A 16,025-nucleotide genomic window follows, 5' to 3' on the forward strand; every position below is an offset into this window, starting at 1 on the left:
TTACAGATCTAATAATTCCCCTACAATAGAGTCACTTCTGGCTACCTTACTATGTCAGCTGTGCATTGCCTAGGAAAACACATAGCAGTTGCACTGGGGAACTAAGAATCTGATATTCAAAATATGTGCTAGCTCTTCTTATTGCATATTAGTAACTTTTGTCACAAAGCATACGAGTAAATATGGCCTTAAAAGTTGTAAAACATGTAATGAGGCTGATAGTACAGATGTACATTAGCCTCATTATATTAAGGCTAATATTGATTAATATTCGTTTCCTAATTAAAATGAAAAGTAAACAAGCAAATTCCTTTAAAAAATTGTCACAGAGTCACAATCTAAGAAAAAGTTTACACAAGTACATTATACTTATCCCAAGTCCAGTTGCTGCAAGATTAGGAAAAATGGATTTAAGGTGAAATTTAAATAAATTTCAGTATAATCAGGGGTGGGAAAGCATGAATAGTGACAATTCTGTCACAATGACATCATCTACCAGACACAATTGTTTTATGTTGTTGGTCCTACAAGGAATGAAACTAATTTTCAAACATAACAAATTACTTCCCCCCGTCTCGCCCTATTTTTCCCATTTAGTAATTCTATAGAAAGATAAAATTGCTGTAGAACCAGAGGACACAGTGGTCTCAGAAGAATGTAGAAGAAAATGAGTTGGGTATGGCCATGTAGAAGAGTAATACTCACTTTCTAAGGCACTTAGAAATCACTTACTGTGATTTTCAGGCCACGTTACATTCTCCTTGTGGACCTCTTCCCACACGTCTGGAACTTAGTGCTCTACCTGATAATTTGATTCCACTTGGACCGTAATGCAAGCAACAATGAAAACCACAGAGGCTATTGAACTTTCAGAGGCAGCAGACTATATAAAATAGGATGAATTCCTTGGACACACAAAGGTTTCTCTTTTTTCATCATAGAAAGTCCCAACTTAGTGAAGTCATATGAGAGGAACTATGTAGTTGAGTCATTCACAGAGATTTGATTCTTACAATCTTCTAACAATCATGTTAGAAAGCAAGTCAAAGATCAAGAATTTTTTCCCTTGTCTGTTATCTCTGTTATCCCAGATAGGAAATTTCTGCCAGCTCTTGGACAAAGAGCCAAATTTATACCTACTGTAAATCAATTACATTCTACTTTGTGTTATACTTATATTGTAACATTCATTACATATAAACTCCAGCTTAATGCACATACACACACTGGTGTTTGTCTGTTAGATATGTCATGATTTAATTAAATACTTCTGCAACTTCATACAATATCAGTTGAAGGCAATCACTGTCCAACAAAATCAGCTGAAGCTGTTGATTGTATCTTTATCTACAGTGGCTGAATTTGAGTCTGTAATTCTCTGCCTCTGGTGACAAGGATAGAAGTGATACAGTTTACATAAGGAGCAACTATTGCCTGCTCTAATGGCTACACAATGCAGTGTGAAAATGCCAGAGTCTTGACTACAGCCCAATTTCTACAGCTCCACAAAAAATAGAATTGTGTTGGTGGTGAATTACAAGGGCTATTTTTCCTAGACTAGGCGAGGCCATGACAATCAAATATTTGAACTTGATATTTGATTAATGCTGGCAGCATTCTATAAGTGATTTCCACTTGACAACGTCTAATTATTTAATTATTTCCCATTATTAATGGAATGAAACAATTCAAAACAAACAGATAGAATGACTGTTTTGCACGAAGCTCGTAATCATCAATTCATATATGTAGAAATCTTCCTAAAATTATATTAAGCTGGCCTGTTGAACTTGAAAGGCATATTTTATCCCAATCAATGCATAAAAGTAAAATTATCCATAACTAAGGCATGTTTCTCTGCTGTACAGTTCAGTTGTAATGATCCCCACACACTGCACTTGCACATCAATTATGATAATCATAATCACGGTCGTTAAGCTGAATGTTCATTATTATCAGGATGCTGGTGACAGCAGATTCAATCATCGGGTGCAATGGGCAGGCAGTCACAGTCCCACCCAAGTTTCTGCAGACACCGTTGTGCCACATTAAATCTATGATGTGTTCCACATCCCACTCCATTCCAAAAGCTGTAGACGGTAAAGGTCAACTTTATGTTCTGTGCAATATGCTTAGGTTCTCTAAATTAATTCTTTGCAGTACTAGGTATTTTTATGCTTTGTAGATAATAAAATTCTGTTTAGGGCCAAAATGCCCGTGCAAATAACGAAACAGTGATGCAGTTGTACTGTAATTCACCTATAATAAGGCATCAGAGGAAAGAATCTATCAGGAAGGAACATCTTAAAATGTCACTTCCTGAATTTTGCAAATAAGAAAACATTAAATGCTGTCATTAAAGTCAGTTTTCTAAAATGTGTAGGCAAACTAATTCCAATACCGATTAAAGGCTGTAAGCTATCATTTCTGCCTCAGTAAATGCAAACATATGTGAGTGTTTTGACATCTGAAAGATTACAGTTAGTGTGCTTGATCCCTTGACTGTCCAGCTACATTGGAACCTATCATTGCAGATTACATTTATAGTGACTGGTAAATTCTTTATATTGATACTTCTCACATAAATTCTATGAAAGGCATTCCAAGTTATTTAGACATACAATATTAAACTTAAAATATGCAAGCATTTTTATTTTTATAGTGGTTTACAACTGGGTAAACTAACTAGATTCAGATTCACTAGAGGTAAAGTATTTCCATTTCTTCTTTATTTTTAATGAAGAATTAGAATACAATAGGTTTTCCCTTAACTCAGGAACTTCAAAATGTAAACAGAATGAGATTAAAATTTTCAGATTGTAACTAGATGAAAAGAAGAACTATTAACTTTTCCTCACATATCTATGATAATTATTATTTTTAGAGGAAGTCTACACTAATACCCTTTCATTTTCCAGAAGAAATATAATAAGGCAATATTTTTCATTGTTGTTAATTTTGCTTCTAAAGTAATTATGTAATTTACATACTAATCTTTTTGTGACTTGAATTAAAATGCATACTTATAAACACATGAAAACCTCAGGAAAATAAAACTAAGACATGCTCATGAGCATACACAGTGAAACTTTTTTATATGTAGCTTAAAAAAAGCCAACTAATACTATCTAATATCAAATAATACATCATAAGTTCAGAGGGGTCACTGATCCACTGACCACTGAACTGACTCCCTGGAAGAACTTGCAGAGCAGTTTGTCTTACCAGCAATGATAAGTGGAATTTCTCTCGTATAATGCTGTCAGAAGCGGAATATACATCACGGCAGGGCTAACACCCATTCAGGTTGTAATAGAAGTTGCATCCACAGAAATAGCACTTCATGGGAAACTTAAAGGAGGGATGTTCTTAGCAGACAAAGTATTAAGCAAAAATTTAATTGGTTTTGGTAATATTTGGATACATGCCCTTTACCCCGGTGATTCATTAAAACAGGATAATTTTGTTCATAGCACTTATATATACAAAGTTTTAATACAGTTTAGAAATAAGAAAGTGACAGACAGTTCTTTCAAATTTAACAGTTATGAAAGTATGACCTCATACTTGCCTACAGGACATTTTCCATTAATATAGTGAGGAGGTGGAGTTTGGTTTTGGTTTTTTTTTTTTCCTCATAATGACCCATTAAAGTAGCAGGTAGGTCATAAATAGCTCTTTTCTCCTCTTATCTCTCTGTTTGGGTAAGCGGCTCCTAATTGAAGCTTCATATTGATTTAGAATTGGGGTTGAAAGGCTGTATGTCATGTTGGGTTAATGTATATAGCTATTCACCTCCAGAGATTTAGATTGAAATCTAGCCAAGATTACAAGTAAAGTGAGTTTAGTTGTTTCAGCTAAGCCCATAATTTATATAATATTATATATGTGTCATATGATATATAATATAAATATGTTTAGGTTGCTTGATATCATCATCTGACCCTGATCAAGAACTGCAAAGGAGTTGAAAAGGAAGAGCTTTTACAGGATGAGTACCACCAATAAGAATTTTAGATCATTTTTGTATATCATATTTATGCTGTGGGACTTCAGCCAGTCATATCCTCCATGTATTGCTTTTGAAAAACACATTCAGATCTTTTTATTTAAATGTTGATCTTTGTGCCTTTATTTGCAATGAGATTTAGTTAATATATGTTAAAATAGTGAAATTTTACTTTTAGTTCATTTTTAAAGTTGAAAGTTTTGAGAAAGAGTTATTTTTAAAAATATTACTTCTCAAACTAAGACTCCTTGGAACTTGTTATATATTTACAAAGGTTAAGTTACTTTTAGGTAAATAAGTAATGATATCTTACAAAATCCCAGAATTGTTTAGGTTGGAAGACACCTCTTGAGATCATCTAGTCCAACTCCCCTACTTAGCTAGAGCAGGTTGCTCGGGGCTATATCCCGTTATGTTTTGAGTATCTACAAGGACAGAGACTCCACAACCTCTTTGGGCAATCTGTGCCAGTGCTCTGTCACAGTAAAAAAAATATTAAAAAAAAAAAATGTTTTCTTGCATTCAGATGGAATTTCATGCATTTCAGTTTGTGTCCATTGCCTCTTGTCCTGTCACTGGACACTACTGAGCCTGAGAGGAGTCTGGCACTCTCTCTTCATTCCCTCCTATCAGATGTTTATACACCTTGGTAAGGTCTCCCTCGAGCCTTCTCCAGACTGAAGAGCTCTCTCAGCCTCTCTTTATGCAAAAGATGCTCCAGTCCCCTAACTATCTTTGTGACTCTGTGCTGCACCCTCTACCAAGTCCATTATCTTTCTTGTACTGGGAAATTTTAATGTGATTATGATACCCAATACAAATAGAAGTAATGCAAACATTACACAAACTCTTGCTAGAACATGAGGAAAATTACCTCTTTATAGAACTACAAAACCAGAAATATACAAGATGCTCTTAACAAAACAGGCAATTTAATGAGACTATCATAAAATAAAAACAGCTCTTTGCTAATTTTCAGAATTTTCCAAAGAATGTAAGCAGTAAAATATTTTGTTGGTTTTAACCTGGTTTTGCCGTAACTTTCTGAAGGTCTTACCATGCAGGAGTAAATATGCTATGTCTCTTAAATCAGAAAAGGCAATACAGAAAGAACAAAACTTTGCAAAACTTATATAACCAAAGCTGTACTTAATCAGGCTTTTAAATCCTCATCTTGTAGGTGGAAGAAGAATTGAATTTCCTCAAACTGAACTTACCAGAAAGTTGAGGAAGACTGACATCTCATCACATGAGCTCTAACTATGTGATTTTGCAACATGCTAGAAAGATTCTCATTAGATTCCACAATCTCTGGCTCAGGCCCAAATTCACTTAGTTCTAATATAATAACAGTCTAAAAAACTAAACTATTCCTTAATTTTTTTCAGTGACTTACTTTGTCTGTTATCCACTTCTTAGGCTGTACTTCTCGGAAGTGTTTAATTCCGTAAGTTTGTTGCCCATATTTGCCTGACCTATGAATTGATGGGCTATACTTCTCATTTTTGTGATATGAAGAAAATGGCAGGAATCTGAAATCAAATAATATTTAAAAATCAGTTATGCTCTATTCTAGATGCCACACGATTGATGTAAATGATGCTAAGACTACAGGAGGTGACATAGACATATATGCCTGCTATTTTCCACTACTTTTAATGTTCCCCCTCAGTATTTTGAGAGGATTATTGCAATTTCTCTTATAGTTGCATTTAAATTAAATTTGGAGCAAAGAGACATAGATTTTCAACACAATAAAATGAAGACTTTCTGTATGAAGATGTAATTTGCATTACTAGATTATTACTTTGGCTGTATCTGCACTAACAAATGGTGTGACGTGAAGAGAGAATGAGCAGAGTTCAATTTGGTGAGATCTGCATATTGACACCTCAATTCTTAGCAGGCAGTGCAGTCTCGGCCGGCTGTCAGTGGCAGGCACGCACCATGCACAAGTGCAAAGATAATTTCTGAAGAACTTGCATTCACTTTACAAGTCATGTAGGCTCCCAACACAACCTCCACCTGATTGTTCCACCAGGACAGAAACAGTTGAAGCATGTCAGCAGTATAAGCCTAAACCAAGGCAAATTTGCACCAGAAAGAATCCTCTCTGTACCTTAAACTAGGTATGCAGCCTTTTATATCTGTTAACCAAAGCTAAATAAACCATATTCTCATTTAGCAGAATAGAAACTTATATAAACAGTACTCGTGACTTTCACATATTGGCAGAACACAAAGTAAATAAATTATTTCTTCTGAAATCGTAACTTGTGTACTTCACTCTCAAATTATAATTATATCCTAATTATCAAACTTTTGGAGCCTGATTCTTTCACCATTGGTCATACTGATGGTGGACTCGCTGTTTACATAGTGCCACTGAACAGTGGAGCTCCAGCTACCTGCTTTTGGCATGGAAGATGTTTTCAGATAGATGTTCCTAACTCTCATGGACAGCTACAGGTTTTCTGTGTAGGTTCCACAGCAAACTGTATGGAGGAAGGTGAAGGATATATTATATATAAAGGATCTGCAAAAGATCCTACAAAGATGTCTTACTTCCATCTATTTCAGTTTGCAAGAGAGTTATGAGAACAAACAAGTACACCTTAATAAAAAGTAAAATCTTGTGAATTAAGCTTATCATTACTGGTATTCTGAAAAAGCAACAGTACTCTTTATTCTACAAGTGTGGAAAAAAATATGATATAATAACATTAAAAATATATGTTTCAGAAGTTTAAAACATCCCTTTAACTGCCATGATAACAGGTGTACTTAATTAAAATCTTTTCTAGTTGAAAGCTTTTCAGAATCCAGGACAGTAAAACAAGTTTTTCATAAAGACAGAGATTCAAATACCTTTCTTTTTATCTCAGCTGATACAGGGTTAGGAAATTATTTATTTGGACTAACTGATCCACCAGCAACTGTTTGAGTGTTTGGTTTTTTAAAATTACATTTCTTTCTTTCCACATCATAAAAAAACTATTTTAGAATCTTGCTAGCTATATCAATTTATTCTATCAAGTACCACAAACAAATGTCATGTAAAGTTAGCAAAAGAAAAACACTGAGTTAGCAGACTTTTAAATTATACAAAGCTATAGTAGCATGTGTATACTCATGGGAAAGGACACTCTCACGTAAGACAGATTATGGTACTTGTAATGCTAATTTGCACATGGGATGGACATCACACACACACAAAAATTAATGTGGCCCCAGTGTCCCAGAGAATACATTGAAGGTGCTGTGAGCCGGCTGCTCCACTTGCAGTTTTTATCACTTCTGAATTGCATTTTAATAGTACATTTTTCTTTTGCTCAGACATGAAAGAAAATTGGCTTTCTCAGGGGACTGGATAGCTGAGAAGACAAGGCTAGCAGTTTAGGGATTTGCCCATATATGCATAGAATTTAGTTGAGCCATAGCATTCATAACTCAATACAAATACTATGTCTGTAAAATTTATACACCCAAAATGGTAAAAAAAAATACTTGAGGAAAGTAGAAGATAAGGTAAACTATTATAGTTTTCCCTATAAAATTTCCTACCTAGAGGTTTTGATTTTACGGTGGATCTGTTAATCTTTGTCTTTTCAGCAAATGAATAGTCAGAATAATCTATGTTCTTTCATGACTCCAAACAAAAAAATACATATATTGTAATGCTTTAAGACACAACTAACAGTAAGTTCTACATGCAGTTTAGCACAAATGTGATCTTCTGCATTCTGCTGCATATCTCCCCTAAGAACATTAACTGGAGTATGTGCCATATAGCCTGGAATGTATGTCTGCGGCTGAGAAAAAAAAAGTAAAATATGAATTTTTGAGGAAGAACATTGAACAATTTAAAAATATTAAAATTTAAATGAAGGTACATTAAAATATAAAAGGATAGAATGGTATAAAGCAGTCTAAAGCAGAAATTTTATTTTTTTCCTTCTGTCTACAGTTGTGCTCTCAGAGCAAGGTGGGAAGATTCTTAGAGCGATAACAATCTAACTACAAAAAAGGATCATACGCTTGCAAATTCAATGTTTAAAGTGAGTAAGAATTTTCATTACTCTATGTTAATAAGTAATTAGAAGAACATTAAAACATTTTTTTTTTTTGTTAAGTAGGGTAACCAAATTAATGGGAGTCATACAAAAGTCATTATACACCCACAACCAATAACAGTAAAAAAGCAATTGCACTGCAAAACACTTCAATGATGGTATTGTATTCTGTAGCTCTACATATACACCTGACACAGCTTTTCCCCAAATTAATGACAGTATGTGCTATGAACGTGACAGAAGAGAGTGATAGAATGAGATGAAAATTAAATCCAGACAATGGTATAATGCCATTATCAACTGCACAAGTTTAGATCTCAATAGGTTTTTTTCCACAAAAAGCTCACTCACAGGATTCTTACACCTAGGTTTCAGCTTTTCCTTGTGATTTAAGTGTAAATTCAGAAATTCTTAAGGGTTTTCAGTAAATATGACAGACAGAAGTAGCAGGATCAAAGAAGAAGTAAATTCTGTATTGACGTTATATCATGCCATAAAACACAGTCAGTATAAGCTGAGCCTTTCCAAAAGTTGATGATTTAACGGGACATGAATTTCCTGAAATAAATAAATTTAAAATGAAAAACTATTGCATTTCATCCACCACGAAATCTTGAATGAGAAATGCCAAAGAATATGTTCAAGATGGGAGGAAAGAGCTTGAACTAAATATGGGAAACTATCTCAGGTTCTACCAATAGCAGTATTACACACAGAGAACCTGAGGGAGAATGAGGATCAAAGCTGGCAGTGTCACTGGTAACAAAGGCCAGTTGCACTATTGCCAGGACCTATGTTGAACTTAATTAGCGTAAAAAGATCTAGAAGCCTTGACTTAGTAGCCAATTCTGGACCTGACAGCTGCTGGTGGTGTGTATTTAAATTTCTAGAGATAGCCTAGATATTTGTTGTTAACAAAAAACAAAATTGCTTTCTCTGCCCCTTTACTCATCCTGTCCTGCACCTCCCTGCTACTATTAATTTGATCTTTCTAATCCTTCTTTTCCCCACATTTTTACCTTCTCATGGTCTTTCTTCCTGTATCTCCTCACCTACCATTTCTTCCCTCCATTCTGTCTCTTTTATTGTAATATCTCTCAGTATTGCAAAAGGAGATGGAAAAAGCTGAAGGCTTTCCAATTGGATCAACCGGGACAATAGAGACATGGTTCAGTAATGGTTTAGTGGACTTGTCAGTGTTAGGTTAAAAATTGGACTTGATGATCTTATAGGTCTTTTCCAATCGAGGCAATTCTGTAATTCTGTAATAGAAGCAGCAGTAGGTATACTAACAAAATACTAACAAAATCTTAACTCTAGATGTGTGATAGTGTTGTTAATTTTTTTATCCAACATGGTTCTACGCAATAGCAATTCAATCCCTTGTTGTCTTGATCTAATTAAAATAAAACAATTTTATCTCACTTTGAAGAAGACCATGAACAATTAGCTCCAAACAAGCTGTGCTTCTCTATCGGAAAGCTGGTTTTTTGTTTTTTTTTTTTTCTTTAAATTAAACATGAAATGAATGTTGAGCTTTCAAATTTGGGTAATACCTGAAGTAATTTCTTCATCAAATCCAACAGTGTTTATCTTTTCATTCAGTGAACAAAGGAAGAAGCACAATTGTTTTCCATAGCAAAACAACGGCAGCAGGGCACCCATTATTTAGTTCATAATGAATGCACATTAAAATCAAAGTGTTACTTACAAAAATAAAGACAGAATATTTTTCTTCACATATCTAGTCAGATTACCTTTAGCACAGCATTTTTGTCATAAGAAATTTATTTGGGGTGCATTATTACACATATCGTCTACAGTAATATACTAAATACATATTTTTTCAATAAACTATCAAACACTTTTAACCTAATGTCAGTAAACCTAAGAATCCTCTGGCCATTTTTGTTTAACCCCTCTCTGCAACAATGTAAAGTGGCAAAGAAAAGCATGGTCTCGTTCTTGTAGTTAGTAAAAGAGATCTCTTCTGCAGCAAATTCTGGAACTTCTTAATTATACACAGACTTATTATCTGCATCCCCAGTGTTATAAAGTACCAGAACTTCATTAGAAAAATTAAGATGGAAAAATGAAGGCACTACTTTGTAAATTTCCAGTGGAAATTAGCTGGAAGAAGCAGAGGAATACTGGATCAAAAGAGGGTAATCATGCTTAACTGTGCCCTAGAGCACCCGCATGTATAATACGATTTGCACAGTAACTACCTCTCCTATTACTGCTTGTTTGGAGTATTCTGTGTTAATGGGGTTAGCTAATTTAGTATTTTAACTTAAAAAGACTCTGCTGATTAATAAATGTTGCACACTGTGCTAGTAATTAAAATAAATGGAAGAGTTACAAATAGAAGTTGAATTGTTAAGAAAACATTATCTGAAAATATATGATAATCCCTGTTTATCATAATACAATAACACCCCGGAAAATATGCTAATTACTGCAGTTGCAAAGCATATGAAAAACTAAGTACAATTTGAAAGAAGTTTCAGATGTGTTATATTTGTATGACTTAAAATATAGTAGCCATTTTCATTGCAGCTAAGTCAGAAATAAAGATCTTATAAATGTAAAAATGAAAAGGTTTTTTTTTAATCTTAAATCTTATCAAAATTACTTGCTTTTTAAATTTTATTACAATTAATGCCAGGCAGCTCATAACACTGATGCTCTCCAAGTATAGTGCTTATTTAGATCATTAACTTCTCTGCAAGTGTACTTTTCATGCACAGCACTGTGTAGCAGAGAAGCACCTAAGCTGGTTCTAAATGAAAGCATTATCTTGCTGAGAATAAGCCCACGAGGAGCTCAGTACTGCAATGTTCGCACAGCATGTGAGAGGCAGGGCGTGCAAACATTGCACTCTGCTGCACACAAGCGAGCCATTGTGCTCAGGACAAGCTTGGTTACCTACAGTACAGCACTGAGCACGGACATAGCCAGAAACTAAGATGACTTGTCTGATGTTACACCAGGAGTCTACAATAAACCAGTAAACCTCAGCCTTACACTACTGCTGTTTTATCCCTATTCTGTCACTACATTGCAACTTATTCTGATGTAGGTTGACTTTATAAAGATGTTTAATAGTATACCTTGAAGCATGAGGCACATTACACAAGACAAATTTCAGAAAAGATAATGAAAATAATTTACATTTCTGTTGTCTGGAAAATAAGGCCAGCGTGCATCTGCATACAACTGATTAAAGAACTTTTCATGCTTAGTGATCTAAATCCACTGGATCCAGCAGGTGCTGTCTCAAACTAGACACTTGTTTATTAAGTGGCCACCCCGAAGGAGTCCAATTGTCATTCCTCTCCAAGTGGAGGGGGAAATCACTTCATTTGTATGAAAAATAGCACAATAAGGCAGTAACTTCAATTACATGAGAAAAAGGAATCATTCTTATTAGGCTAGATTACCCACCTGCTCTTTCATTACAAAATAGGAAATTCCAGAAGTTACTTTAAGTAAGCACAACTCTCTTGTTTTCATTTGTACTACTGCCTGCCTCAAACTCTCCCACAGCTTTTTCAGCATTGTATCAGAAGCAAAAGCTTTCTCAGAGCTTGAAACACTTAGAGAAAACATAGTACCACTTTAAAGAACCCTGATAATCAGAGGTGAGTGGGAATTCTGAATGTTGTTGGAAATTGCAGGTATACACCGACAATTTTTCTATCTTAAAAGATATCACACAATACTCACTCTGGAAATCTACAGATCAAGGATCCAGTTTGTCTTTTTATGCAAACACAAGCTTTCTCAAGAAATGCCACACACTTCACTGTTCATTCTCTCCTTATTTTCTAAAATAGAAGAATAATCAGCATAGGAAGCACTACCAGGAAGAAATACAGTCCCAAAGAACACAATTACATAGAAAAAGACAGAAATTTGTCAATTCATAATAGACACTGCCGAGAAAAAACTACTGTAGAATCTGAGTAACCCTTTGCTCACTCTTCCCTGGAGACCAGCATCCCACACAGCAGCTGCAGCATTACTACTGAGCATTAGTCCTGATGATGACCTGCAACTCTGTCATCACCTTTTCAAGGTTACAGATGTGACCCTTGCATGGTTGGTTGAATATGAAGCACAAACGGAATAATCACAACCTGAAAACATGTAATACAATATGCACTTAGCATGGATGAAGCTGAGAATCATTGATGTTAGGATACTGCTCCTGCGCATTAAGGATGGCACCAAATGCTTCTTTACCCATAAGGTAAATAAAGACCCCTGATAAATTAATATCTGTCAAAGTTGGAGGCTCCAAATTTAAACTGCACAAGACCAAAGCTTTACAATTCAGTCACTGAAGAGAATCAGGGAAATATTTATTACATGATCTGATATTCTGAAACAGTTGACACAGTAATGTCTGAGGTAAACCTCATCAAATAAAGACCGGGCAATATAGTCATGTCTATAAGTGAAGGACATTATCCACCTTCACTAGGAATGCATCAGTCAATGTTTATTCAGTAAAAAGAACACTTTAAATGAGTAGAACATTAATTATTACCTAGTGGTTTGGGTTTTCTAAGTTTCATGGGCAGAATCTGTAATTTTTTTTTTTTTATTTTTTTTTAAATGGCCTAGATTTAAGTTAAGATATGGAAGTTAAGCTGCTTCTCCCTCACCACAATAAATTAAAGAATACAGAGAGGAACAGAAAACTGAAGTACATTTTTACTTGTAACTTAACTCAGTTATGGTTTTGGTATGAAAGGAATAAAAAGTATTATATCCCCTTTTTGGCACCAAATATAAAAAAAATAACAGTGTCTAGAAGTGGAAAAGTAGCCCAACTAAGAATTTTTTTATTTCAAAAATGTTTTTTAGTAGAATTTCAATTTCAAGTTATTGTTAATATTAAATCGGGAAAAATGTGAGGAAAATGATCCAACAATAAAAACATAAAAGCCAAAAACATGAAAATGCAATTGATTCTGGCATTCTTAAGTCCCAGTCCTGAAGCTGACACATGGCAACACAGAGCTGATAGAAAGGCTTGAAACAGATCAAAGATAGCAAAGCATCATGTCCCAATGAATCAGTGGATCACAGGCTGCTCATGAGGAAAAGTGATTCCTTTTTGTCCTGAATTCTGGTTTTAAAGTGTCAAAGGACTGCCAAGAGCCATGAATTCAAGGAAAGAGTTGACAAAACAATTTTTTTCTAGTAAACTACAAAGCCAGAGCACATGGCCTAACAGGCTTTTATTATGATTGAACAAGAGTTCCATCTTGATAAGAAAGTAATATGAAATATTTTGGCAATGGCTTTAATTTTTTTGGGATAGAAGCCTTAAATATTTTGAGATGGATTATATATGCAGTTGGGAATGTATGGAAAAGAACTGGCCTGTCTGACACTATTACAGATGTTATGGCTTAGGAAACCAAACTGCTTAAAGATGATTACAGTTTTTGCATCAAGTTCTAACATGTGCAACATACGCTCCCTTCCCTTCCAAGTGAGCTTTGGCAGTCTACTGGGAGAGAAAGCAAGTCTCATTGGCATGCAACACCATTTTTCCTCCCATAGTCTGTAAGCTCCCTGGATACAAAGACTGAAACAGCGTGTTTTTCCTTGGCAAGGTGTGTGTGGCAAAACAAAATTTGCATTTGTTTTCTTGTTTCCCATTAAGCCCATCTGTTGCATCACTTATTACACATTCTTCTATAGATTCATAGATATGGATGGCACATGTCACACAATTACAAGATAAGAGTCTCTGCCCTGAACAGTTTATAATCTAAGGGCACAGAATTTAGATGTATGTAGAATGTTTGCTAGTAAGCTGTCAGGTTTGACATTTCATTTTGTCAGGCATGAAAGGTTTCTGAAAGCAATGGAATAAAGAAAACATTTTCATAACAATATAAGAAAAAACAAAGAACTTACTCATTGTCATGTATACGGTTTCTCCATTCCTCCCTTTTCATTTCCTCTCTGGCCTTCTCTTGTGGTGAATTGATTGATGCTGCCACTCGCAAGGTTGGTTCCAAAGGCTTGTAGCGTTGCTGCAATACTTCAGCAGTATCGCGGAAAGGCCCCTGAAAGGCATAGGATAATGTAAGTGTTTTATTGTGAGGTTACAGTTCTTTTCTGTCCTTCTTTTATTCATGACACATCACTGATGAAAGAGGACACAGAATGTCTGGGAAGTGCAGCAAGAGTTTTCTTCCAAAATAATTAAAGCAGTTCATTTTGACAGAGAGTTACTGATGACACAAAGGTTGATAACATGCTCTAAAGCTCCAAAGAGTGAATGAGAAATGTGCACTCCAGATTTATCTAACTAAAAATAAATATTTATTATTTTAAAACAATATTTTGTTAGAACTGATTATGAAAACTTAGTTTTTCCTTAGAAAAAATATTGGTGAAATAAAATCTGATACACAACTATTAACTGCATCTAGATTCTGTCTAAGCAGAAAGCTTAAGTCTTTTCCTTTTCAAAGGATAAATAATGCTTTATTTTCAAGAACATGCTCTTTGCAATTCAACTATAAAACTACCTGAAAGAGAACTTAATACATGATTTAAGATACAATTCTTCTAATACAATTCAGACTAATTATTTCAATAATATACATGCATAATTCATTTTTATAAGTTTAATTCCACATTAATTTCATTATTCTTAGAATAAAAAATTAAAGCACATAGTTGTTTCACAAGCCTCTCTCTATATACATATACATCTTTTTTCCAGAGTATATTGCTTAATAACTGATCATATCAGCATCTACCATTTAACAACACAGATAAATAGCAGGAGGAACTCCTTTCCTGCACTGTTAAAGTGACATGTCTTTAGCACTAACCAGTAAGAACTTACCTGGAGTATAATTAGTGCCATAATACGCTCAGGGCACTTTAGTGGCAGCTCTGGATTACAGATGTGTTGCTAATTAATTTTTATTTTATTTTCATCATTGTTGATCCTGCAATGAACTAGTGAAACCTTCTGAAACTATGAACAGACAAAGAATCCCAATCACAGCCTTTATTCTTAAAGATATCCTTCTTTAAATAGGTTATCACTAACAAGTCACAGCTGGAGTTACTGCAAGCACTGAGTGAAGACTGTGGGGCTAATAAAAAGAAATGATTCACGCCTCATTTATGTTCACTTATGTTTTACATTAATAGAAACCAATAATAGGAACCAGTTACCATAAAAGTCATGGACCGTAAATAACACAAATGGCAAATAAGTATCATCTAGTACTTTTCACAGCTGGACAGGAGGATTGCTATATTTGAAAGTAGTTAATGGATTTTTATTGGAACTTTACTTTTTAAAGGCACAGCACGCTGATTTGGAGATTTTTTAAAGGTTCTAATAAGCAAGTGAGCATAATATTTACACTTCTTGCAGATATTTCCTTGATTCTACTTTCTAAGTCTGTGAAAAAAAATACTTTCATTTAATATGACCACAATAACTCCTTAAAAACAGAATGAAAAGCATTTTCCTCTGTGAGAGAATAATAATTATTAGAACAGGTTATTAAAACTAGTAAGGAATGTTCTAGTAATATATAATCTGATGATCAAGTTATTGAAAAAAAATTAAAATTTACAATAAAAATGCATACTCTGTATTGCAAGATATTTGCATGAAGTGGATATATGAAGCAAAGAAGAAATAAATGTACTATTGTCAAATAATATCAAGATAAATATGTTTGCATTTAGAAAATAATCTTTCAGAATATTGTATTTCTTCTTCATTGTAAAATATTAACTCATATTCCATCAGGGTAAGGGCCAAATCAGATATCCAAGCAAGGTTTTTTTTTCCATTTTTAATTTCTAAGACGTTCTAACTCTTTCTCAATCCATAGTTCAAATGAAATTAATAGAGTCCAACTATTAATGGAAGGAAGGGGGAA

General features: G+C 34.3%; 1 protein-coding gene across 1 annotated transcript in view; it reads right to left on the reverse strand.

The window, feature by feature from the left end:
* SPATA17 (spermatogenesis associated 17) overlaps positions 1-16,025 on the reverse strand; it is a gene marked incomplete at its 5' end in the record, with an annotated part of 84,922 nt that overhangs the window by 15,104 nt on the left and 53,793 nt on the right. Inside the window, 2 exons of the mRNA XM_010162592.1 lie at positions 5,406-5,541; positions 14,023-14,174. Coding sequence (XP_010160894.1) covers positions 5,406-5,541; positions 14,023-14,174 — 288 coding nt within the window. The remainder of the gene's footprint in view (positions 1-5,405; positions 5,542-14,022; positions 14,175-16,025) is intronic.

This window comes from Antrostomus carolinensis, unplaced genomic scaffold (genome assembly GCF_000700745.2).
Source record: "Antrostomus carolinensis isolate BGI_N321 unplaced genomic scaffold, ASM70074v2 scaffold21452, whole genome shotgun sequence".
NCBI classification, from domain to species: Eukaryota; Metazoa; Chordata; class Aves; order Caprimulgiformes; family Caprimulgidae; genus Antrostomus; species Antrostomus carolinensis.